The sequence below is a fragment of the Hippichthys cyanospilos genome, chromosome 17 (genome assembly GCF_059441005.1).
Source record: "Hippichthys cyanospilos isolate Australia breed blue-spotted pipefish chromosome 17, RoL_Hcya_1.0, whole genome shotgun sequence".
Taxonomy (NCBI): domain Eukaryota; kingdom Metazoa; phylum Chordata; class Actinopteri; order Syngnathiformes; family Syngnathidae; genus Hippichthys; species Hippichthys cyanospilos.
This window is the reverse complement of record NC_142385.1, coordinates 11,324,107-11,344,296: the sequence shown is the minus strand read 5'-3', so window position 1 is coordinate 11,344,296 and position 20,190 is coordinate 11,324,107. Positions and strand designations below refer to the sequence as shown.

The window sequence follows — 20,190 nt, the reverse complement described above, 5'->3', positions numbered from 1 at the left end:
TGGATCTCATCTAAATTCCAGGTTTTTACTCGGGTTTTAAGCCATGGTTTGAAATAACAATCACTGTGACTTTGACGAATGCGCTCATTTGACATGCGATGGAGACGGATGACGGTCTGTCGCGAACGCACCTGAATCCGGCATCGCAGAGTAGCGGTAACCATGGCAACAGCACGGCGCCGTCCATCAAAGCTGAGCTACGCGGGGGGATGAGGGGGAGCCTAACGCCGACTGACCTTTCGTTTCTGCCCGTCTTTGTTTGATTTACCCTCGCAGTCATGGGAAGCTTCGAGGAGGGCGAGCGCGACCAGTCGGTCTCGCAGGGAGAGGGCGCCGTCATCCCGGCGCCTCGCATTCGGAGCTTCCCGCAGCCGCAGGTCACGTGGTACCGGGACGGACGCAAAATCCCGCCCAGCAGTCGCATGTGAGTCAATCGTCTTCCCTTTCTGCCTTGCTGCGACATATTTTTTAAATGTTTTTGGCCCTGCTGTCATGTTTTGGGTCAAACTGACCCATTTCAAAGTTAAATGTTGATTGTATTTTTCAGTACAAGACTTCGGCTTGGCCTATCAACATATTCATGAAAAAATGCATTTATGCATTTTTCTTACATTGAGATTTTAGCTCTTTGAAAATGTTGCAACTTTTTGGAATAATCAAGCAAAACCTGGGTCAAAATGACCCAAGAATATTGCTTTTTTTTTCTGATGGGGGGGGTTCACAAGATTTGTTGGTTAGTAAGATGACACCGACATAGGTTGTGAAACCATTGAATAACATCTGACATCGGGTCAAATTGACCCGGATCAGTATTACTGTACCAGGAAAACAAATGAAACACAGGTATGAATTAAGTATTGCCTTTGTTATTTTGTTAGTGTTTTTGACACATTTGGAGACATACACCCCCGGGTCAATTTGACCCATAGATATCATTGCTCCTTATCAGAAATTAAAATAAATCACTTGTTAAAACAAAATATTGGATTTGGATTTGACACATTTCGTTTGAGTGACTAAATACACCCCGGGTCAAAATGACCCCGGGACATTAACGCTGTTTCTTGCAAGCAAACAAAACAGGAGGGTTAAGCATCAGGGTGTTAAGCACTCACATTTGCATCAGGGGTGGGGTTTTGAACCAGGGTTATGGTTATTAACTCTTTCACTGCTAGACTAAAATAAATTATAGACTTAGCTAGCTAGTAGAAAGAACGAGTTTACTCATTTATTACCGATGAAATGTCTACTTTTACGGGGCCGGCAGTACTTTTTTTCACCCACAACATAACAGGAGGCATGAATACCAAATCAGGTATTTCTGGAGGGTCTCAATTTACAGTTTTAACCAAACAAGTCAAACTTTACCTTCAAATAAATTCTATTTGCAAGCATTAAGAATCAACACATGGTGGTGCTGTTTTGGCAATCTATAGTAATTTTTAGCCTTTGTGTTTTTTTATTGATTTTTGTCAGATGTTTCTAGATCAATGTCCCAAATCGGGTTGAAACGGACCCCGAGGGGTTAAAAGCGTTTCAGTAAGCTTCTAAGACAGGTTAAGGATTTGAGAATCAATAGCTTGCATGAAGTTGGAAGGGTCAAACGAAGCTTCTAAAAACCTTGATTTTCTTGTCCGAATAAAATTTCTGTGTGGTGGTTAAAGTTCAGCGCTGTTGCTATGCTGCCAAGGACTGCACATATACTTTTTTCCTGTGCTTCCTGTTTTTTATGTGCCAGTACGATCTGCAAATACAGGAAAGGTTTGCTTGATGTTATTACCGCCAAAGGAGGTTTGACTAGTTATTAAATCCAAAGGTTCATACACTTTTTCAACTCGGCGCTTTGATGTCGGCGTGTTGGGTAATAGGAATATGCTCGACGAAACGGTTCTGAAAGGTCGCCAATCTTCACCGCTTATTAAAGATTTTATTGTATAATTTTTAACTTCGCCCGTTAATTGAACTTTCATCTTTGGCGCTGACTCACGCCGAATCCCGAGCCGTGAACGTTTGCCCTCTCACATGCTGCTTTTTACTTTGTTTTGTTCATTTCCCCGCCCGCATTCGCTTTCCGCCACGACACAAGAGCAAAAAGCCTCTTTGGCTTGGGGAGGAATGGAATTGCCCTCTTTGTTCCTCATCTTGGGTTTTGAAAGCGAACCTGAGCCAGCTACTTTCATCTCAGCTCGCGTCTTGTTTATTTTTTTATTTTTTTTTACCCCCCACCACCTCCTTGTCTGTCTTCATTCTGGCCTCCAATTTGGAGGTTGGTGTTTCTCCGGCGAGGCGCCGTCAGTACCTGCTGGCCAGATCCCAGGACGCCCTCTGATGGGATTATTTTTCCCACTCTGCTCCCTTGAAACGGGAAAGGACAACAGGAGTAGAAACGTCAGATAAAAACAATCAATCGAGCTTGCACGGCAGCGTACTGAGAGTTGGCTTGTTTTTATCGATATAATATTTGCATTTGATCATTTTTCTTTGTGTAGATTTTTTTATTGTATCTTGTCATCAATGCATAATCCAGATCAAAGTTGCTCAAAACGTGCATAGCACTAGACTTTTATTTATTTATTTATTTATTTATTTTTAGGGGGACTTTTTGGGCTAAAGGTTGCGCTGCGTGACGATAAAACACGCCGCAAAACGTGGTGAATAGGTCAGCCCGTGCTTCAAAATAAACCTTACCATACCAGCTCCAATATATGGACACAAATGCCTTGGAGTGCCTTTATTTTGAAGTTCTTTCTAGAAAAAAATGTCACAGTGACTGTGACAAATTTGGAATGCTTTTATTTTGAAGTTCTTCCAAGAAAAGAATGTCACAGTGAAGTACAGCAAGTAAATTGACGAAAATGACTACATTTTGACGCTCACTCACATGGTGACACAGTTGTCAGTTACTGGTCACTTTTGAGTCACTTTGTCTCATGGGACTTGTGTCTCATCCCATCTCTAATATTTATTCATATGTGTAACACAATATTTTGGTTTTGTAATGATTTCAAATGATATTTCGTATTTTATCGAAAGATTTTCATTTTTAAAGATTTTTTTTTTTTTCGCCCTCAATGCCGTCTAATCACATCTGCATTTGTGAAGTGTGGGAGATGACCTTGCCCTGGGTTGAAGTGAATCCTCCTTATCAGCTCTTCGTCATCATCCTCATCATCCTCATCAGCATCCCGAGTAATGATTGGCCGGGTAGGAATGACAATGAGGCTCAGAACCTTTTGAAAGACGCTCGGACGCAAACGCTTTGATGATATCACGGCACTCCAAAACCCAGGTTGATTTTGGCGACTGACTGCTTGAATGCATTACTTTTGAATATTATATTGTATATTTTATTATGTTTATTTATTCGATAATGCGTCATCACATCTATAAGTCTTTATCAGATCTGCTTTCATTAATCAATGAAAATTACGGTATTAATACTTTCATATTTTTTTTTCACTCTGAAGACATGAATTAAAAAACATATTTAATACAAGTAAAACTATAATAAACATAGTAATAATAATAATAATAATCATGTGGCATTTGAATGTAATTAATTCATATTGCTGCTACTTTACTAACATTACTAATACCGTAAAAAAATACTTTAAAAGTAATATAACACACATTCTAGATACATATCATTTGATCTGAACCAGTAACAAGATCAAATTAAATCCAACACAAAAAAAAGTAAAATAATAAAGGCAAAAAAAAGTAAAATAATAAAGGCTACTTTCCTCTTTCAATGACACTCTTCACCCGGCACCTTCTTTCCCTTGTCAGGTGTCATAACTTTAATTTTCCGACTCCCTGGGGGGTCTGCTCGGTCGCACTTCATCACACCTCCGCGCTAGACCAAAGGTACGAAAAGAAATATCATTATATAAATTTTGACATGAAAGAAGTGCGGTTTGCGGGCTGAGTCTCATTTTAGCAGCTGAAAAACGTCACAGCTTGTCCCCGGGCTGTTGTTGTTCCGTCAATGTATTCTTGTTGTTATTTTTGTTTTGTTTTTTTAAATACACAGCGTCTATCTTGTTTTTCAGTCATATTAACTCTCGCAATCGTCTTAAACATGCTAGCGAAAATATTCCAAAAAACGACGGATTTCTGCGGAATCCAACTGACTGATTTAAACACATTAATTCAATTTTGCGCTCCAATCACGATTCGACGATTACGATGCAATCCAATCAAATGGACGATACAGTTCACTCCAATTATAATGAAACACGATTGACTCGTTTCGACAGTGTATTATTCACTACAATTATTATGCGCCGCAATTCACGCCAATCATGATACGATTATTCCAATTACGATCAAAATTAGATACATGACCTCGCAAAGTATTTTGCTCCGATTATGTTCACTTTTGATACGATTGATTATAAATACCGCAGAATCCAATTTGCTTCAATTTTGGATAGTTTTAACCCCATTTTGATATGATTCACATATATTGCAATAATTCAGTAATTATGGTGCAATACAGTTCACTTCAATTTCACGATTCGATTTCATCGTAAGACTGTTCTTTGCGATAACTATATTTAATATATATATTTTATATAACTATATTAAGCACAAGTATTGTGCTTTTAGCCACTAGTCGCCGGGGACAATGGAGTAGCATTTCCACAAATAAAAAAAAAAAATTAAAAAAAAAAATGAAGAATTGTATATTATTGCGTGCAAAATCCACAAGATCGCAGCAAAGTCTACTTCTGTTTCACTGAAACTCCTTAACAAACTGTAACCTAGTTTGTAACCTTAACAAACTGTAACCTAGTTTCTTGGAGAAGAAACATTGGAGAATAGATTAAACATAAATATATGGAGGCACTAGGGAGCTGAAATTTCATCCAGATGGCAACAATGTCTCAAAGTTTAACATTGCACAACCATTTAATTGTCAAATTACAAGGAGTGTGGCATCCCTTAGCTAAAATACTGTAAAAATGACGCGGAACAAAATGACAGAACAAACGCTCAAAATACTGCCCATTGGTTAATTAAATTCACAGGATAAATTTGGTTCCTTTTAAGCCAGAATATTGTCGTGTAAGTCGTAAATCCCACTCTTCAGGATCTCGGACGCACGTAACCTCATACCGGGCTACATTTGTGCACAATGTGCCAGCAGGATCATGCAAGCTGGCAGCCATTTTCCTCACTGTTTGAGTGTAACTACTCCACCTGTGACAGACGAGGTCTTCCGCCGCGCTCGTATTTTCCTTCCGCGGAGGTTCTAGTAATACCTCACTGACTTGATTGACGGTGGCGCCGCCTTACAAACGAGGTCAAGGAAGGGCTTCTAGCCGGCCTCGCCGTCTTTATTTTGATGTACAGCGCAACACGAGGGAGAAAATAAGGCATTTGCCAGTAAACGCCATCGCTCTTCTTTGAGCCCGGCGACTTTGGCGGGGCCCTTTGCATTCACTCTGCCTGATTTGTTGTGTAATTTGGGAGCGGCTTAATGTACTGTATAATAAGAAGCTCTTTCGGCGAGCGCGTTTGCGCAGAATTGTTGGATTTTTTTGCAGGAAAACGTAGTCCATAACTGACTTATAAACAGGCCGGCATGGATTTTTTTTCCCCCCGTTTTACCACCCACTCGCACCTCATAAAAATAGACCACCAAGTCCAACGGGGACCTTTGACTGAACCTGCCGCGGCGTCTGATCAATTAATGGCCCTCCTCGGCTCCCGTCACTCGGCTATGGATTGGCCATTAGTCAAAAGTATTCCAGTAAATAGCCGGGACCATTCTTTTGATCAAAAATCAACGGGCAACCTGCTGGTCAAAAGTAAAAGATGAAAACCACCACTCGGTCTATTAACGCTGGTTCCCATGGCTACTCCGGAATTGTTGTCGCAATGTAACCGGACACCCAACCAGCACGTCGACAAAGCAATCCTATTTTCGTCATTTCGATTCAAAGCAGAGGTGTCCAACCTGCGGCGCGGGGGCCGTTTGCGGTCTGCCGTTCATTATTTGATGGCACATGGCTTACAGTAAGCAATAAAAATAATAAAATGTTGACCCTGCCCATAAGGCTAATTAAAAAGAATGAAAAATAAAGGGTGGAGGTGGGCAGGATGAAAAGGTCCCAGAAAAAAAAAAAAAATGGTGCCACTACAACCAATAAACTAGTGCAAAACTAGATCAAATTCATTTTGATGACAATCCGATTCAAGTGCACAAAAAAAGAGAATAAAGAATATAATAACATCAAATGTTTTTCCAATCAAAATAAAATGAGATTTCTTCCAATTAGGATTTGCTTTTGCCCATTACAACGCAGTCCAACCATTTAGTCCAGTGCTTCTCAAATAGTGGGGCAGGCCCCCCCCCTTTGTTTTTGTCATGTGGAATGTAATTGCAATAAAGTAATAATTGTCATCATTTTCTTTTAGTTTCAGGCACTTTGGTGCACTTTCTTCTTTTTTTTTTCGTTTTAGACTAAGCTATAACCCGTATAAACATGATAAAAATAATTAACAGTTGTTGAAAGTTGATTTATATTGCGTTTTTCTGTTAATAATGTTGAAAAGAATACATGTGTAGGTATACTTAAACAATTTTCGTCAATAATAATATTATTTATATTCAGTGCATCGACTGTGGGGGGGGGTTGCATGAAAAGTTAAATCTTTTCTGGTGGGTCCTGGCAAAATATAGTTGAGAAACACTGATTTAGCACAATACAATTCACTCCATCCACAATATCGTGCCGTCGGCTCCGATTAAAGCACGATCGTGGTGAATGTTGGCGTGGAGGAAGAAAAACTCATGTGCATATTTTGCCTTTTTTTTTTTTTTGGCGTTTCCTTCCTTCGTCAGCCGCCGGGGTCGCAACCTCACTCCTCCATCCTCCTGCCTCCATTACCGGCCGACAAATGGCGGCGGTCATCCGACGACCTCCCCGCGGCACTGAGCGAGGGTCAGTCGATCGGGGGGTTCAAGTGGCTCGCGCGCCCACCCGAAGGCGCGCGGCAGCCGCGAGGAAGAAAGAAAGTAAAAGTGCGAGGTGCTCGGGAGATTAGCGGTGAAACCGCTCCGTGACTGAAGGGGAAGAGGAGGCGGAGGAATGAATGCGATTTTGTGGAAATTCTCATAGCGAGGCCCGCGAACTTTGATTTGTGACTCCGCGTTCGCTTTTGTTGCGCCTGAACCGAAAGCAATCTTGGTGATAAAGAAGAAAATCAAGCTGCAGATAAACCTGTGAGGTCAAATGGTTGACGCGTGAATGAAAAGTTTGTATTTTATAACACAGTACATCCATTTTGGCGCTGATTACTTAAATACTCTGCGTTACAACCCGGTCTGTATTATTTTGAGTTCAATAATGAGCCTCAAAGGTTAGCTGGATATGGTATTTTTCAAACTATGAACCCCAACTTTTTTCTCATGATTTGAGCCCTGCGGTTTATTGTACAAAAATGTCAGATTTTTTTTTTAAATAAATCTGTTTCAGGTGTCAATTTATGAATACGATTTTGTATAAATGGTAGTTACATATAAATTTGTATTTCTTGGGGTATTTCTTTCTAATCCCTATTAAAATGATGAAACCACATTTATCTCATCTCAGCACCACGGGATAAAAATGTATTCAGAACAAAAGAACGCTTTGATGTCACGATATGCATTCTTCCAATATCGTTTTTGTTTGTTATCATTTCAGTTTTTGATAGCACACAACTTGGTCGAACGGATAAGGTCACCCTGCGAATCGTTATTCTACTTTATCTTCATATAATGCGTTGTAATTGGAGTGAATCCAATCGTAATTGGAGTGGATTAGCATGGTAATTAGAAAGTTGTCGTTTGGTATCTTGATTGGAATGAATCATATATGTGACTTACTTCTTCATTTAATTGAATTGCGTTGTAATTGGAGTGAATTAAATCATAATTAAATGTGATGCTGTTTTCAGCAAATCCTGCTTATGTCTCATAAAATGAAAAATGAGATCAATTATATTCTAGTTTGCACTTAATTCGCTTAATTTGTTTTAAAATGATATGCAATCCTTGGAGGTAGCTCAAAAATTTACGGAAAATAAAATCCTTTTTTTTTTTTTTTTCGAAAGGTGTGTTTTACCTTTGAGTAGTATTTTGACCATTTTGGGTCATTTTCTTCCACGGCATTCTCGCAACATATTAGCCAAGGTATGGTACACTCCTGGTAGTGTGATAACTAAGTGTTTGAGCCATTTTGAAATTTGACAGGTTACCACCATTTGGGTGAAATTTCAGCTCCATAGTGTTCTATTTCAATGTAAAAAAATTATATAATGAATAAAACACTGAATTTCTGTAGACAGACAAGTGAAATCCAAACAAGGCAAAGCATTTTTTTAAATTGAAAAAGGAAAATTTAACCAGAGTGCTATGCCGTCCTTGCATGATATATTAAAATTTGGAGCGACATTTATAGTATTATTTCTAGATGCATTTTATTCGGCATCACAAGAAGATGAAAGATGTAGCATAATTTCTTGCCCACCTGTCGTTAAACTGAGCGAATAATAACAACGTGCACCCGTATGAAAGAATTCAGCAATACATTGCTTCGTGTTCTAATTATTTTGCTCTTAATTTGAAAAGAAAAAGGTGCTATACCTGTCACAAAATAGAATATCAAGATTTTCTGACACCTGAAGAAAGAAATTTGAGAACCACTCTATTAGAGAATGTTTCCAAATATTCTAGTACTGTATGTTTTGTCTTGAGATAAGATTATTTTTAAACATCCTGTTTTAAGAATCATTGTAATCAAAGTGATTCATCGGAATTACATCATAATGGGATTGAGCGGCGTCAAAATTGGAGTGCATGGTATCGGTAATTTGATTGAAATTTCTTTTTAGTAGTAGTCTAATTAATAATATTGAAATCCGTCATATCATATTAACAAATTGCATTTTAACTAAAGCTAATCTAACCATAAACCACTGCTGCCCCCTGCAGTTACGGAGGCTTCCATCCCTCCGATGTGGCCTTTAAAAGAGCAAAGTTCTGCCAAAAAACAAATTCAATTAGATGCGTCGTCTGGGTTTACTACTCATCCTTCACATTTTCAACGGCTTTTCTTTATATTCCAAACCATTCCGTTTGCGTCATCATTTCTGCCCCAAAGGAGCGGCATTCCGCTGGAGAGCCTCGCTCGCCTTGGCACGCTGGACTGCTGCTCGTGAAGCAACTTGGCCGATTCAGCTGCTTTTTTTTTTTTCCTTCCCTTTTTTCTTGGTGCAAGCGCCAGCTGTGCCAGAAGCGAGAAACAAAGCATTAGCTCCGTCACATGTAATCAGCTTCACTAAGTTTTAGTTGGAGTTGTTTAATTTCAAGTCAAAAACTTGTGTTCTCCATAACTGTCAAGATGCACTCCCTTTTGATAGTTTTGGGGTCATATGGAACAGGTTTCTTGCTGATAAGAGTACTCGGGATGCTGTAAAGAAAAAGTGACCAATAAATGCAGATCAAATTGTGCATTCTTTCTCTGATTTGCTCTTGGCCAGGAAACGCAAGATAGAAGTTTTTTTTAATTCCCTAATTGAAGATGTTCTTTGTAAATTTAACCTCAGCAATGTTTTATTTGACTTTTAGTTTATGTGAAATGAAATGAGATGAAATTTAGACAAACCTAGACACAAGACAATGAAACTGTCTTCTATAGTTGTAGGTAAGGCCATCCAGTGGACACGATCGCTAATTGCGCTCTCTTCCCCTGTATTTAACATGATGACCCCTTAGCTGGCTTTGTTTTCATGTTACACTTATATTACTATTTTGTGTTTCAATTGCAGCGTAACTGTAAAATCACATACATGGTATTAACTTTAAGTGTAAGTACCAAAACAGAAAAAATAATTAGTATGAGTATTAGTGTGAGAAAGAAGTGGACCAGCGCCTGAAAAAGACGGAAAAAAAAATATAAATATATATATTGTCTTTAAGAACAGTTCAGTTAGAAGTCGTTACTGTATATCAAAGACGTCCTCGAGCAGGACTTTTAAGTGGTCTCTGGTGGAACCTGTCCCATCACTGTCCTTAACTGCCAGGTAAAGAAGTCAAGTCCCAAATTGAGTCGCCTCGTTTTCCAAAGGTCCTCAGGAGTCACCTGGGACTCGCTCCGGACACTTCCTTTCTACTAAAGAAATACATAATTCATAGACGTGTCCGTTATGTCGCCGCCGCCACCGAGCCAGCAAGCCGGCATTAAATATTTACAGTGGATCATAAACGGGTACCTCAGAGACCCCTTCCAGCCCCCCTTTTAGGAAAGTCCCCAGATAGGAGGTCAGTGATTCTTAACTGATAACCTCACCATTGTCAAAGTGTCAATGCTAGCATAGGAACATATGTATATATATATATATATATATATATATATATATATATATATATATATATATATATATATATATATATATATATATATATATATAGCTGCTTGCCTATCTGCAACTCTCATTACACAAATTTACTTTTGTTTGTTTAGCTCTTTTTCAATGTCAAGGAGTTCAGTTTAGAGTGGGTTGTTTACAGAAGTTAAGGAGTCTTTGTAGCGTGTGTTTTTTTTTTTTCCTTTGAGCAAACAAAACACAGGTCTCATAAATGGGTGATAGTCGATCATTTTATGGTTTATAATGATGACATACTCATCATACGCGCTTCTTCTTTTAAAATATTTCTTATACTGATCCTGAAACAGTTAAATGCCAATAAGTTCCTTTTCACTGTGCGTATACGAATGGTATTTTCAAACTACGCTTTGTCGGGAGTGTTTCTATCAAAGTCGTAATTTTACAAGTACTACAGGTCAAGAGTTCATGTCCACATATTGGAAGTGTCTAATGCTAATAGTAACAAGCAGCATGCCCCATCCCCCTGTGGAAATCCTGATGACAAGACGGTGATTAAACGGGAGGCGCGAGTGAAAGTTGGGGGGAGTAAGGAGGGAGACGTAGATTTTCGCACGGCTATGCAACAAGCCGCGATAATTGCAGCGCTCGTGAAGAACAAGCTGTCATGTTTTGTTCCTGTTGATGACGACTTTTGGTGCTACAAATAGCAGCCCTGAATTAAGATAAACAGACATACAGGCGTCAACACTACCAGACAAACGATTGAAGATTCTTGATTTTCAATTATGTTTCGTGAAAATTCGAATATTTAGCAATGCAGGTGTGACAACGGATTGACCTCTAATCGATGAGCAATTTTGAGAATCGATTGATCATTTAGAGAAGTCCAAATCCTTTCATCTTCTCAACGGGAAATATTCTCATTGTGGTCACTTTACCGCACGCACACTTGCACCTTACAAATCCTGCATAGGGCAGGAAAGCTGCTAAATATATTATGCACTACATAATATCATCCTCATATGTATACAGTTTCTTCCACTCTATCTACTCCATAATATGCTCAGAAAGTAAGTCTATTTATTTATTAATGGTTCATCATTGCTACCTTTATTGCTTTTTTTTTTTTTTTTATTGCCTACTTTATTATTTGCTCAATTGTGGAATGGTGTTTGCTCGGGGAAGTGATGAGAATAAGAATTTCATTGTGTAGTCTTGCTATGCATATGACAAAAAAAAAAGTCTTGAAAATGGGATAAATGATGAATTAATTATTAAAATAATAAACCTAACTATTTAATTTGGGGGCGTTATTAAAAGGATGTCCCCACACCAGAAGATGGGTGAAAAAGTCAAATCAAGAATGAATTCAACCGATTTTTCAGCGCTTTTAACATTTGCAGCTTTCGGTTGAGTATGTTTGAATGTCAGATTAGAATGCTTAATGTTTTTGAGTGCCATCCACCAAGAAGATGGCGGAAAAATGCGGCGAGAGAAAGGAGGGTACCAGTCTGTGCATTTTTCAACTGAGCGTCTTCAAAAATCCCGTTGTTTATATAAACTTAAACTAGGAATGAATCTTGAGTCATTTTACCAAAAGATGGTAAGTTATGGGATTAGGGTTAGGGTTAGGGTTAGATGGAGATGGGTGAAAAGTGCTCCAAAATCCACCAGTCCAAACATTGACTTAATAAATATTTTAGAAGTCTTTTCATTTGCAGTTGTTCTTTAGGAAGCATCCAAAAGTCAGATTACCCATTGATTTAGTGACGGATCCGTGTTTACCTCATCATCATCGGGCAGCCTTTTCACCGCTTGTCTGTGCCAAAAAGTGGCCATTTACAGGAAGTCCGGAAGAGCCGCAGATGGCCAATTAAATTCTGAGCTGCACGATCATGTTTCATAACTCTTATGCGAGGAGAGAGGAGGACGTCAATATTTACGCCTTGCTCTGTCCGCGCCGACACATTGTTTACGCGTCCTTGATCAATATGGCTAATGTGGCTTGAAGAGTGTAATTATGTCGTTCAAATGTTTAATGCACTTGCCGGCTGCTAGATGAAAACATCAAATGTAATTTAGCTCTAATTGCACGCATCATTGTTAGTTCTTTTTTTTTTTCCAGATGAAGGGTCTTCAACTAGTAAATTCTGGCAAAAGAAAAAATGCTTTTTCTTGTTGTTTTTTAAAAGGCGAGTGAAGTCAAAAATTTTCAGCAGGGGGAGCTATTTTGCCACTTCCTGTTAATTGAAAATGACATCACAGTTGCTCAGCGCAGGTAACAACCAATCACGGCTCACCCGTAACTTTCATAAAATGAGCCGTGATTGGTTGTTACCTGAGCAACTGTGATGTCATTTTCAGTCAACACAGCAAGTGGCAAAATGCAACGATGTTTGAGATGGATAAAAACAGATTATTTTACTGCCTAATTCATATTGAACAAATGTGGTATTAATCAGAATATTGTGTTTAAACTGGGCTAGTTAAAAGACTGTAAATAAGTACCGTATTTTCCGCACTCTAAGGCGCACCTAAAAGCCTTAATTTTTTTTTAAAAGATGATGGTCCGCCTTATAATCAGGTGCGCCTTATATATGGATAAATATATTGAGATTGGGATTCGTAGATGGGGAATGAAGGGATAAAGTAAGCTTTACCTGTTTCTTTTATGTGTTTACAGTTGAACAAGGTTGGTCAAATTGATATTGAATTATTATGCTATTGAGAGTTTGAAGTTCTTATTTAAGTTACTATTGTTATTTCTTTGAGTATTACTATAATGTGATTGAAAAAGTTTTAAAATATGTAATTTATTGAGGGTGCTCCTTATAATCCGGTGCGCCTTATATGTGGAAAATACAATACTCTAGATCAAGTATTTGGACTCTTTAAATACTTATTCGGGATTGAATGAGAACTTATTTACCATTCCCCGTCACTCAATTTATTTTTGACGTCTATAGCCGTCAGTGGCAGTGAATGAGTTAATGGCAGTATGCTTTCATTTTTGTCATTGTTTGTGGCTCTAGAACAGATTCATTTTTAGTTATGAAATCAAAGTCCGGAAAAACTGTTCACAAAACAGATTGGGAGCAAAAACAACTTGCAAGTTTGATATTTTATCCAGAAACCTGAAATCAAATCAGCATTTCGCGGGCCATATAAAATGAGGTGGCGGGCCAGATGTGGCCCCCGGGGCCTTGAGTTTGACACCTGTGCTCTAGCATGACTATAAAGTTTGATGACTTATCCTTTTACCAATTACCACGGGACCTTCAAAGGTCACTTTGCTACCAATTTAGAACCACACAGAAAAAAACATTTGGATTTTCGTCATTGCATTTGACAGCAGCCTTGCATGAGTCACCAGGAAACGCAAAACTCCAGATCGACTCAAACTTTTTATTATATTTGCTCCCTTTCGGCTGAAATGTTTCTCACCTTTTCTCTTTTTTTTTTGGTTTCTTGTGTTCTGCTTTTTAGTGCCATCACGCTTGACAACACGCTGGTCATCCTGTCCACGGTTGCGCCAGACGCCGGCCGCTACTACGTCCAGGCGGTCAACGATAAGAACGGCGAGAACAAAACCAGCCAGCCCATCACCCTCTCGGTGGAGAGTGAGTGGCCACACATACGCATCGGCGCGCGCATTCGGCAGTCAGCCCATTATGCCCTAAAAGCGCGACAGCTCGGGTTTCGCTTCTTACCCGCGAGGCGGTCGGAGAAAGGCCGGTTTGGAACGGCTGCCAAGTTTCAAACTCTCTCGACAGGAATGCTGGCTCCCGGAGCAGAGCTGACAATTTGCCGCTTCCCAGAAGCAAGCTCATGTCAGGAAGCTGCAGGCTTGATTATCGGGCACAATTCTCTATTTTTCTCTCTCCCTTTTAATTCCTGCCAAGTGACGGAACTCCCCAGTTCGGGATCCGTGGAGGATTCTGGTTGGCGCTTGAGCAGACTAAAATGATTTCTCCCGCCGTTGCGGATTTTTAACGTAGCTTCTTCAAAGTTTTGTTTTTTTAATGCTTGCTCAGGAACCATATTGATTTAGTGTCCCGATCTTTAAAATAGTGGTGTGTGCTAAGATCTAAGACCAAACATAAACTCCTCCATCCCATTGCGTCTCATTTTATCACATACTTTTATTGTGAGGGCGCCGTTTTGTTCTTTTATTTCCAAAGGCGGGCATTCCATCGGTACGGACGGACTGTTTGCTGGTCAGTCACGATGTTTTGCCAACGATGATAGAATCGTTACCAATCTTTCTGTTGGTAACAGTTCAGTCTTCCAAATTTCCGAGAAATGTTTCAACGGCCATATACTTGGGAGCGCAAAAACTGTCTGAAAAGGCAGCAAGCATAAATAAGTGCACCCATGATTAACCAGCTGACTTTTAGAGCATTAGTACGCAGCACCTACTATTAACAGAGAATCGTCTTTAATTTATTGCACTGAGCAACATTTAAGGTATATAATTTAAGGTAGCCAAACATAGCGGGGATGTCAATGTTTGTGCGAACTGAAATGTTTACTGTACGCAATTTTGCTCAACACATTCATTGCACATGTAAAAAACGGACACGGTTTTGCGTTTTGCATTGTGGTGTGCGTTTAGTGTGTTTTATCCAAAGTTTGCCCAACTTATTAAGATGATCAAGTGATTGAAAGGAAGACTGTAAGGATTGGCTTTAGGATGAACGGCGGTTTGTTTGTTATTCTTTGGGAAAGGTTTTTTTTGGCGGGAGAAGGAACCAATAGAACCGATGACGGAAATACTGAAAGTGATGCCACAAGTGTTTTTAACATTTGGCTGATGGATCGATGATTACAGTTTGGGTAAACTCCCAAAAACGATGAATCAGCAAAGAGGGATACGTAGCGATCGACAATCAAAATACTGCACGAGGGATTCAAATCATTTGAAATATAACAAGCGAGCTATTAAAACTTGCGTGTTCAGATGATGTCATTTCTTGTGTTTGTCTTGTGCTTTGTTCCCCTTGACCGCGATGTTGCTATTTCACACTTATGAAGTGCGCACAAGGCAAAAATGACTGGCTCAGAAGTCGCACACAAAGATTCCTACTTAAAGCGCACGACATGTGTCCCTTTAGATGTCGGAGGCCCGGCGGACCCAATCGCACCCACCATCATCATCCCGCCACGAAACACCAGCGTCGTCACTGGAACATCAGAAATCACCATGGAGTGTGTGGCCAATGCCAGGTGAAGGCGTTAAAAAATAATTTCCCAATTGGAGACAGTGGCAAAATGTCAACCTGAGCTTATCACTCCCCAGGCCTCTCATCAAGCTGAGCATCACCTGGAGGAAAAACGGCATGGTGGTGAGCAGCGGTCTGAGCGACTTCAACCGTCGGCTGACCATCCTCAGCCCCGTGCTGGCCGACGCCGGCTACTACGAGTGCGAGGCCGTGCTTCGCAGCAGCAGTGTGCCGTCCGTCAGCGCCGGCGCGTACCTGCACGTGCTCGGTGAGCCACGCCCTTCGTGATGTCCTTATTGCTATGCCGAAGCTGACGTTCGTCTTTGTTGGTTTTAGAAGAGTTTTTTGTAAGCCTACAAGCTGAAACTATAATTATGCTAGTAGGCTAGTTTGTGTTTTTAGGTTGATAAGGCACATCGGATTAGAAAACGCTGTCTCAATGAGCACGTCTATTTTGGGAAATTTCCATCTATTGAGTTAAAAAAACGAACTGGGTTATAAGGCGCATTAATGGAATTAAACCTGGACAGTAAATGAGTCAAATTTTTCTCAACTTTGCTTCCTGATGATTTTGAAGTCTATAAGATTTTAAGCATAGTCAGAAAAACAGGGTTACCGTTTTTCTCCTAGAACAAGTCGAGTATTTTCCTCATTTACAATCCCCATATTAGGAGGGGTGGACCTTTAACCGCTTAACTCAAAACCAGACAAATTTTCTCCACATATCTGTGTTTGAATAACAATTATTGGAATATAAAATAGCCGCTCAGGCGGGTGCGGGATGGGAGATGTTTTTTGGTGGTTGAATGGTGAGTAAATGATGACCTCAGATCCAGGATTATTGTTCGTGATCTTTCCAGTTTATTCTATGTAGCATTGAGCGTTAGCGTTGAGTGTTAGCGGTAGCAAATATTGTCCAGCGGGAGCATTCCGTCTTTAGCGTTTTGTAGTAGCATGAGCGTTAGCGTTTTGGTTGGCATGAGTGTTTGCGCTTGGGGTAAAAAACGTATAATCTCCCACACACTTGTTCTTAAATATGCTACCCCGCTAGCCTATACCGCCACCCAGTGACCACTTCTCCAATAATCAGACAATAAACAACTTATTTTTTGACTTTGACCCCTTATGACAAGTCAAAGATTGCTTGATGTGCCCGTTCAACACAAAAATGTGAGAGAAGTGGCACGCACGGATGTCAGCAGGTTGGAGCAGAAACAGAGCGAAGGGCAATCTTTCACGCTCTGATCTCGCCACGGTCGTCAGTTGGGTAAAGAAAGCTTCAGCTGAGCATTTCTGGAGACCATTTCAAATGAAATTTGGACAGGTCCGGAGATGACTACCCGTGGAAGAGTAGCGAGGATGTTTGAACAAATGACAAGGAGGAAGATTTGAATTCAAACCTGTCAAAGGATAGCACGGAACCAGTCGGTAACCGGTCAGAGTTTCCGTAATTTTTCAAACTTTGAGACAATTGTACCCTATCGTCATTAAAGCAGTATTCTATATGAACATAATAATGCAACAGCAAGATCATTGCCGTATTTTCTGGACTATAAGGCGCAGCAGAAAAGAATTAGCAAAAAAACAAACATCTTTTGCCACGAATAAGCCGCACTGGACTATAAGTCGCAGGGCTCAAATCATGATGAAAAAGTCGCGACTTATAGTCCGAAAAATACGGTATTTATTTTCATAGGTAGTCTTGAACAGGTATAATTTTAGCCGACACGGTCAAGGTAATCGGACTTTCCGAGCAAACTTCCTGCAACTGTTGAGGACGATCGTCCTTTGTCAAAGCCGGAATCTCATCTCATATATACTCTGTAGTCCAAAGGCTTCACTCGCCAGGGGTCGGACATCAATATTTCTTTTTTTAGTTTTTGCCACCCGTTGACATTTTTCAGCCAGGCGTCCCCCCGCCGCTAATCAGTGTCACGGTTCTGTAGCCAGTCCGAAACCCTGACAAAAGGCATCACCTGTGAAGCCGCCATTAGGCCGGCTGCCCCCGGCGAAAGCATTTAAATGCCCGAGTCGCTTTTGAACACTTTGATGGCGTCAAGGTTGCGATGGCATTCAAAGAGCAAGGTGCGCTTAACTTTTTTCCTTTGAATGCCGCCTACTGACGCCGGCCTCCCCTGCTGCCCGTTTGAAGGTTACGGCCAAAAAACCGAGACGGAATACCAAACGTCTCTCCGACTGACTTTTGCGTCGCGGTCGTCTTATTTCTTTGTTTTTGCAAAACCCCCCGGACTAAGTCCTTTCTTTCCAATTAAATCTGTCAGTTCTCGTTTGAAACTTTGAGGATTGCTGCGGCGGGATTTGGAATTACATCACTGAGGCGTTTCTCCCGTTCTCCCGTCTTTCTCCCAGAGCCGCCGCAGTTCATCAAAGAACCGGAGAAACACATCACGGCCGAGATGGAGAAGGTGGTGGACATTCCCTGTCAAGCGCGAGGTGAGCGTGCATTTTCTCTCTTTTCCCTTCGCTAATAGGCTTGGAGTATTTGGTCATTTTCAATCTTCCGAAATTTCCATGGGTATTACCACTGCCAATACGGAGCACCGATACCTCTGATACCGTATTTTTCAGATTATAGGCCTCACCTTTTTTCTCATGATTTCAGCCCTGCGGTTTATAGTCTAATGTGCCTTGCCTTAACTTATTTTATTTATTTCTTTATTTATTTATATTATACAATATAAATAATATTATAATAATAATAAAAATAATAATATAATACAAATAATATAATAATAATATAAATAATACAATATATTATTAAAAATGTAAAAAATATCTATAAACAGAATAAAATCTTGTATAAAAGTTTCTAACCTCTAATATATATATATATATATATATATATATATATATATATATATATATATATATATATATATATATATATATATATATATATATATATATATATAGTTGTATGTATTGTTGTTAGCAGGCAATTAAAAAAACGTTTTGAATAAAGATTTAACAAAATAAATCCATATACTATCACAGCAAATTGTTTTTTGCGCATTTTTGCAGCTGCAGCTTATAGAAAAGTGTCTTATTAGTCAGAAAATACGGTATTTTACGCGGTATTCTCATAAATTTCATTTAACAATGTCAGAACATTGTGAACAAACTTTTTTTTTAAATGATGATAGGATTGTGAACGTATAATCTCGTTTACAAAAAATAAGACCAGTATCGGCCTAATACCAATACCTGCTATTGGTACTCGCCCATTTTTTTGTAACTCAACTGCCATTGACGATTACGGCCATCAAATATTCCTTTAACAAGACAGCTATAGATATCAAAATCAATTTTACCTGGGACTGTCTGTCAATAGTTAATTGAAAACAACCCATGTATTTAGAAAAATTAGTCGGCTTTTCGCTTTGGAAATTCATATATAAAGTCGAGGCAAAAAGTACATTTTAGATTTATCCAACTGAGGAAAAAAAGTGAATTTCCACTACCCACTATTTCCTCAATTAAATGCACATACCACACCGCTTACTACAAGGCTACTCAGACCAAGGCTCTTGCAGTCACTGAGCACTTCTCTTCTTTCTTGGATAAAAGGCTTTTTTTTGTCATTTCAATGGTTTGCGGTTGAGGGACGAGTAACATTAAACTCAAGATTCATGCTTTCTTTTTCCTAGAAATATTTGAATGTAGCAAACACGGTTTCAAATGTCATAGAATTCAGCCTACAACTACTTCTGTATTCCTTTTATTTCGCGTGTGAACAGCTAATTTATTCTCTCAAAAATGATTTGAACAATTTCCCTCGGGTGTATTCACTTTTGTTGCCGGCTGACCGTGCCTTGAGTTTTTTTTTTCATTCGGAGCTGTCCTTCACTTTCCGTGGACGTTTACGAGAAACTTTGCTGAAATTTCCAACTGGCTAACCATCAAAAACAACCCCGAAGGTGTGCCCCAGCCGGACATCGTGTGGTACAAGGACGCCACGCCCATCGACCCGGTGAAAACGCCGCGGTACCGGGTGCTGACGGGCGGCAGCCTGCAGGTCAACGGCCTCCTGCCCGATGACACCGGCATGTTCCAGTGCTTCGCCAGGAACGCAGCGGGCGAGGTCCAGACCAACACGTACCTCGCCGTCACCAGTGAGTACGCCGTAAATAACCGCCATTCCAACATTTTGAAAGAAATGGACTTTTAAAACGGTTCGTTATCGGAGTGGTTCTCTACCTTTTTCGATGAAATACCCCAGCAAAATATTTTTTTCATCCATTTCTTATTTGTTGAACTTTGGAACTACATTTGCGCCACAAATGAAAATTTGCATCTGTGTAAAACTTTTGTTGTGCAAAGAAGTCACTATAGAACGATAGATTTAGCACTAGGTTGTTTCATCTTCCAATTAATTTGCTCTTAATTTGAAAAGAAAATAGTGTTGTTCCTGCCACAGCATTAAAATAGATTAGCTGATGCCTGTGAAAACCTTGTTCAAATCTCACACTTCACCCTGAAGTAAGGGCGGCTCGGTGGACCAATGGTTTGCATGTCCGCCTCACAGTTAAGGGATCTGAGTTTGAATCCAGCTGGCTCCTGTCCA

At 39.8% G+C, this 20,190-nt stretch overlaps 1 protein-coding gene across 5 annotated transcripts in view; it reads left to right on the top strand.

Annotated features, from left to right (window-relative positions):
- sdk2b (sidekick cell adhesion molecule 2b) overlaps window positions 1-20,190 on the top strand; it is a 233,371-nt gene that overhangs the window by 178,411 nt on the left and 34,770 nt on the right. For all 5 annotated transcript variants that reach the window (XM_088439406.1, XM_088439404.1, XM_088439405.1 and 2 more), the window contains exons 4-9: window positions 277-424; window positions 13,870-14,003; window positions 15,498-15,609; window positions 15,683-15,873; window positions 17,976-18,059; window positions 19,544-19,738. In XM_088439406.1, the coding sequence (XP_088295532.1) occupies window positions 277-424; window positions 13,870-14,003; window positions 15,498-15,609; window positions 15,683-15,873; window positions 17,976-18,059; window positions 19,544-19,738 (864 nt within the window). The remainder of the gene's footprint in view (window positions 1-276; window positions 425-13,869; window positions 14,004-15,497; window positions 15,610-15,682; window positions 15,874-17,975; window positions 18,060-19,543; window positions 19,739-20,190) is intronic.